The sequence below is a fragment of the Volvox carteri genome, assembly GCF_000143455.1.
Source record: "Volvox carteri f. nagariensis unplaced genomic scaffold VOLCAscaffold_1, whole genome shotgun sequence".
Lineage (NCBI taxonomy): Eukaryota > Viridiplantae > Chlorophyta > Chlorophyceae > Chlamydomonadales > Volvocaceae > Volvox > Volvox carteri.
Genome location: NW_003307545.1, coordinates 5,225,896 through 5,231,965, shown reverse-complemented (window position 1 = coordinate 5,231,965; position 6,070 = coordinate 5,225,896). Strand labels below are relative to the sequence as shown.

The window sequence follows — 6,070 nt, the reverse complement described above, 5'->3', positions numbered from 1 at the left end:
GCTAGGAGGGAGAGGGGACGGCAGGTAGCTGTAGGAGTGCTGAAGGCGTGTGTCTCATGGATGCTGGCTTTTGTGCAGTTCTGCGATCATGAAGCCTAGTTGGTAGCGAGGGAGAGCGACAGGCGAGGATGGCCATGCGATGTGGCAGCACCCATGTGCTGGTCGCTGTGTGCGTCTTCTTTCCGCGGCGCTTTTTGTATGTATTGCGTTTGTATTCTAACGGTTTCTAGGTTTCCCGTTCTGTTCTTAAACTTTGAGAGTTTTGCGGAGGGTGCGCATTCTTTGCTGAGGATTGCACGGATATCGACGCGGTTTGGGTTGTGACGTGAGGACGCTGTCGCCCGGTTTACCGACCTATCGAGGCTTTTGGTTGATGCGGTTTGGATTCAGGAGTGCAGGCCGTGAAGCTGTGTACTGTGCGCGTTTGTTTTCATCCGTTGGTACTCGGCCGTTGCAAGACGGGAAGAACCGGAGGGTTGCGGCTCTGTGGGTTAATTCCGGCGATGGCTGCCGTGTGGGTTTCTATTGAGTGGCGTGTGTGCTGTTGGTGCGATGATATACGACATGTTGGACGATTTGACGCCAAGTACGGTATATACGGCAATACTGTAATTTCATCACCTGCATGGATTCCGGAAGAATGGTTTGCAGGATGTACTCCCGGCCGCGGGGCGTTGCCTGGAAGCCTGGCGCAACCCAGGCACGGGGCCGAGACACAATCACGTGAGGAGATAATCGTTGCCTCCAACGTGAGCCGCAACACCACGGCGATACTGTTTGTTTGTGCAAGGCTCCACAAGCAATACCTTAAGGCTCTGACGTGGTAATTGCATGTTTGCTATGCAAGTAAGACTGTTAAAACTGCACACATATGAAGTAAGGTTACACGTAGCTGAATGGCGGTCCTGCTGTGACCTCTTACGGCAAAATACCATTCAAGAAGTAGAAATCGGGGCTCCATGCCTCTTGAACTGGATGCTGTGTTCGTTCTGTATTTTTGGGACTTGGTTGGACCCCCGGGACAGTCTTCGCGTCAGTCTTCAGAGGAATTTAGACGCCACAGCTTTAAGCTAACGCAACAAGGCCGCAAAGCTCCACAGAAGGCAAGCAGTTGTTTGGCAGGGGAGTGCGGGACTCTCCGCTCTCGTGATTATCCGCTGCCGTGATCGCCCCGCCAACGGCCCAACCGCGGAACCTCTATACGGTGTCGCTGTCTACTTATACGTACTAAGGTTTCTTGATTTTTGTGACTTTTAACCGTAGAATTGAACAGAGGAAAGTAGCTTTACGTCACGTCGAGCTTCCCATAACGAGGCCTTTATCTTACATCCACTGGTGCAGCTGAGGTGAACCGAATAGCTGCTTCAGGATAAGCTGGTACTTATTGTGCAATGTCCATTTTCAGTTACAATGGCTCTGCCATCGTGGCCATGGCTGGCAAGGTGCGACGCAGCCGCTAGCGTATTTACCGGAGCGTATCTTTCTATGCATGTGGAGGGGCAAAAGGATTGGACCTGACTTCATTGCAGGAATGCGTGGCTATCGGGTCAGATCTACGGTTTGGCGTTCAGTACCAAACCATTTCGTGCGATACGCCGAAAGTGTTTAAAATCCACGATAAACTCTACCTGGGGCTATCGGGTCTTCTGACGGACGCGCAAACTTTGCACCAAAAGCTTCTGTTCAGGTACGCGGGCTCAGGACAGGGTTAGTTCTCGTCCTTCTGCCAACGCCCCCCCTCTGCCAACAAGACTAGTAAAGCTTTTGTGGTTTGCAGGCACAACCTCTATAAACTGCGGGAGGAGCGTGACATGAAGCCGTCCACGTTTGGACACATGTTGTCCAACGCGCTGTACGAGCGCCGATTTGGGCCCTACTTTGCAGCGCCGGTTGTGGCAGGGTTGGAGCCTGATGGCACTCCCTATCTCTCTGGTATGGACACTATTGGCGCCATTGAAACTGCAAAGGATTTCATGATCGGGGGAACGTCGCCCGAGTCCTTGTACGGCATGTGCGAGTCCATGTGGCGGCCCGACATGGAGCCGGAGGAGCTCTTCGAGACGGTGGCGCAGTGCCTCATGTCGGGTTTCGACCGTGACGCATTGGCGGGGTGGGGTGCAGTCATTCACGTCATCACCAAGGATAAGGTTATCACCCGCACCCTGAAGACGCGGATGGATTAGGATGGAGGGGGCCCCGTGGAGGGGTGGGAGGAAGGGGAGCGGCTGCCGAGGAACTGGCACAGCTTGCATGGCCTGGGGACGCTGGCAGGCTGCTATAACTTTTGAACGCACGACGCGGCAGGGGCTTCACTGGCCCCTTGTCGCGTTACCGCATGGCCACTGAGGATGTCCTGACGTTGGCACCAAAATTGGCCTATGTGAGGCCGGACGCCACATTGCGTTGCAGCAGCAGCCGCATCTACCGTGTTGCGTTGCGAACTTTCACTGTCCGCAAGACAGCGTAGAAACTAGCTGGAGTAGGCATTTCGGGTGTACTTGGGTCGTATATCGCTTGTTTTATGTGGGAGGGAGGTGTGAAACTTGTGGGTATTGGGTGCTTACAGGGCGCATGGTGGGTTTTCAGGAGGGCAGTTCGTGCAGACTTTCGTGGGTTGGCTCTTTCGGGGCCGGCGGGAGAGCGCGTCGGTGACTTGTGCACCTTACTCTGCAGTTTGGGTTACCGTGCACATGACTGGCTCTTGAGGGCTGGGCCTAGGGTTCTGCAGCTGCGAAGGTCGGGAGGCGGAACCTCCGACTTGTCTACGAATTGCCGTGAGGATGGATGTGATGGATGTATTGCTGGGTTGGGCGGGTGGGGTGACGCCGCCTCCGGAGGTGCCGGGGGCTATGTGGGTGTCCGAAAGTGCTGCAATGGGGTATATGCCTGTTGAGGACCAGCAACGCCTGCACACGAGTGTCTTTCCGTGCAATTTCATCAAAGCAGAGCTGAGATGCCTAAATGGAGAAATATCCAACATAATGAATATATGTTGTATAGCTGCACGCTTGATGTATGAAGCAAACTTTGCCTGGTCTTTCCCATGCCTGAATTGCAGCGAAGAATTAACAACTCTTGGTAAAGAAGCGCACGAAGAAATGATATGCCATGCTAACATGCATTACATGCATGGCGCGTGAAAGGAGGTCGTGGTAATGGGACGCGTCCGTCCCGTGGCCTGAACCACCCGGCAGAAGACGGCCTCCTTCTCCAGTCCCGGTAGGGTAAATACACCGTAGGACTCCCTTCGCCCATCAATTTTGCATCCTCAGCCACAGTTCGCGGCCCTTCACGTTTTAAGTCATTGATAAGGGATACTCATCAAGGCTGGCGTTTCTCGCGCAATGCTTCTAGAGCAACCCCTAAATGCCAGTACATGAGCTGGGCTCCCAGGAGCCTGACCATGCCCCCGTCAATCAGAGCTTCCCGCAACGGCCGTTTCCGTTCCCCTCGTGTTTCGTCCCGCATGTATTCCACGTCAGTCCTTCGTCCACCCTCTGCCAGTCCGCCCTCAGCCACGTTTCCTGCTCTCAGCTCGACACTAGCTCAGTCTCGACCCTGTAATTTACACAGGAACACCTCTTCCCTGTCAGCTGCAAGCACCCCCACACACAACCAAGCCTGCCAGCGAACATCCAACACGCAAGCCCCGGTAACCCCACATCTGCCAGCGCTTGGCCGCTCCGTACAGTCATGCAAGCAACTGCCAGCCAGCAGGCCCGCCTCTCACGCTACGACGTGCGGATCCCGAACGCCGCTGCCAGTCGGTTACTTCGCTCTAGGTCACCGAGCCGAGCCATGACCCGCGCCAGCCGAGCCGCTAGCCCGGCGTCCCCACCCGACCCGCGCTGCTGCTCCACCGCCCGGCCCAACCATACCACGTGCTCTAACAGCACTGTCCCCTCCGGCAGCGGCCCCGTAGAGAACCAGTCGGAATGCAGTCCCGCCACCACCGCCTCCACAGCCGCCACCGCAAAGCCCAGCCCGCTGACCTCACCACCACCCGCCGCCGCGGCGGCACGCAGGTACGGCATCAGCTGCCCAGACACCAGCCGTCCCAGCGCCAGCCTCGTCAGCAGGCTCCGCGCCAGCAGTCCCTCGAATGAGCTGATGCTGTGCAGCAGCCGCAACGCTCCGCGAAAGCGCCGGAACAGCACTCGCGATGCCAGGGGGCAGCAGGCCAGCACGGCCGGCGGCCAGGGCGGCAGCGTGCAGGCCTCCACCGCGGCCTCCAGGGCGCCCCGGATGACACTGAGCAGCTCCACCATGCGCTCCTCCTCCGCAGGCACATACACAAGGAGCTCGGATGCCAGTGCCGCCACGGCCCGAGTGTGCGCACCGTTGACCACATCCCAGCATCTGAAGGACAAATTTGGAAAAAGATGGGGGGGCCGGAGGCAGCAGAGGGGAAATAAGCGTGAGGAAGACAATATACGGCAATAATTTGTTAACTACTCATTGAGAATCTACTAGGACGTGGCTGCACCGGAAAGCAGTTCAGTGGGGCACACCCCACCCAACACCCCAACACCACCGGATCAGCCGGGCCCCCCCCCACCTCTCTATCCAGTGCAACGCCAGCGGCAGCACCAGCTTGCGGACCAGCTGGGGAACAAGCTCCGAATCCGGATCGTCGTCAGACATGGCAGCGCCGTCGGCAGCATTCATGCCGTACTCGAACAGCTCGCCGTACCTGTGACACACGCGACGTGCATGTGCACGCGTGGGGAGGTGGGCTGGGTGTGAGAATCACCAAAGGAAAAGAGCACCGCATGCGGGTCGGGGTGCAGGGCAGGAGGGTAGGGTAAGGGGTGCGTCCACCCACAAAGGCTGCGAATGGATGCCCCGTACGACTTTCTTCAGCCCCAACGTACGGCGCAGATCTGCTCCCCTGACAGGGAGGTAAGGCAGTACCCCGTACAGGTTTTCAAACCCTCATGTCGCGATGCCCAACCGCGTCTTACCATTCCTGGGTGTCAAAACCCTGGTACGGCGCTCCTTCCGCCTTGCCGTACAACGGATCCCAGCGCAACAGCTCCAGCCGTACGTACGGCGCGAAGAGCGCCGGATTGGACAGGTGCATGTAGGCGTTGGTGTAGTCCTTGGGGTACCTGGCGGTGGCGGGGCCCGGTGGAGGAGGAGGTGGAGGTGTGTGATTTTCAGGACACCACCACGCACCCCCCCCCACCATCACCTGTACAGTACTTCAGAACAGACGACGACAACAACTACTACTACATGTGCGTCATGTGCGTGCAGATTCGGTCATTCGTTGTTCGTTGTTCATGCCATGCCGTTGTTCGGAAAAGCGGATAGCTGGTGAGGTGGGGTAACTCCTGTTCCCATTCCCCTATCCCCGCCGCCCCCCACCTGGCCTTCCACTCCTCCAGTCGCCGTTTGACCGCCCCAATGGAGGCGAACTCCTCGTCAGCATCCGCGAACACGGTGTTGGCCGCCTCCACGATCTCCCGGTACCGGCTGTCGTACCGCGAGGAGGAGGAGGAGGAGGACGTTGAGGAGGACTGCGGCGGGGAGGGGGGAGGGGTCGTGAAAGCGGGAGAGGACTGACTGGCCTGGCACGGGCGAAGGGGCGTTATGCCAGTGGCGAGGAGGGGACCCGTGGTGTGTGCCCGTACCGCCGTACTACCGCACCCCCATCACCACATCCTCAACATACCGCTAGCACGTACCGCGGTATGACCACCACCACCACCACCACCACCACCACCACCACCCCGCCCCCACCCCGCCCGGCAGCCCACCTGCTCATCCGCCATCTCGTTCTCCGGCGACAGCGGCTGTACGGCAGCGGAGCCCGCCTGAGCAGCTGCCAGTCGCTCACCTTCCCGAGCTAACAACCGCTTTCTTGCCTGTGGGGCGGGGGTGTGGGGGTGTGCGGGTGTGGGGGTATGGGGGTGTGCGGGTGTGGGGGTATGGGGGTGTGCGGGTGTGGGGGTGTGAGGTGAGGTGCAGGACACAGCGCGGCCAGGTAAGAGGGGGGCAAACGGATGACAATTATAACGACATTTTGATAGTATGAAGCAAAAAAGCAAAACAGTCAGATGCTGAA

General features: G+C 58.2%; 2 protein-coding genes across 2 annotated transcripts in view; one reads left to right on the top strand and one right to left on the bottom strand.

Annotated features, from left to right (window-relative positions):
• Positions 1 to 1,260: 1,260 nt before the first annotated feature.
• Positions 1,261 to 2,183, top strand: VOLCADRAFT_78969 (uncharacterized protein; the record flags this gene model as incomplete). Its single annotated transcript, XM_002946244.1, has 3 exons — positions 1,261 to 1,442; positions 1,530 to 1,687; positions 1,778 to 2,183. The coding sequence occupies exons 1-3, from the start codon at positions 1,392 to 1,394 to the stop codon at positions 2,181 to 2,183; spliced, it is 615 nt and encodes a 204-aa protein (XP_002946290.1). The 5' UTR covers positions 1,261 to 1,391.
• Positions 2,184 to 3,731: 1,548 nt separating this feature from the next.
• Positions 3,732 to 6,070, bottom strand: part of VOLCADRAFT_86421 (uncharacterized protein) — a gene marked incomplete at both ends in the record, with an annotated part of 7,853 nt that continues 5,514 nt past the window's right edge. Inside the window, 5 exons of the mRNA XM_002945891.1 lie at positions 3,732 to 4,359; positions 4,559 to 4,693; positions 4,965 to 5,111; positions 5,371 to 5,478; positions 5,843 to 5,870. Coding sequence (XP_002945937.1) covers positions 3,732 to 4,359; positions 4,559 to 4,693; positions 4,965 to 5,111; positions 5,371 to 5,478; positions 5,843 to 5,870 — 1,046 coding nt within the window. The remainder of the gene's footprint in view (positions 4,360 to 4,558; positions 4,694 to 4,964; positions 5,112 to 5,370; positions 5,479 to 5,842; positions 5,871 to 6,070) is intronic.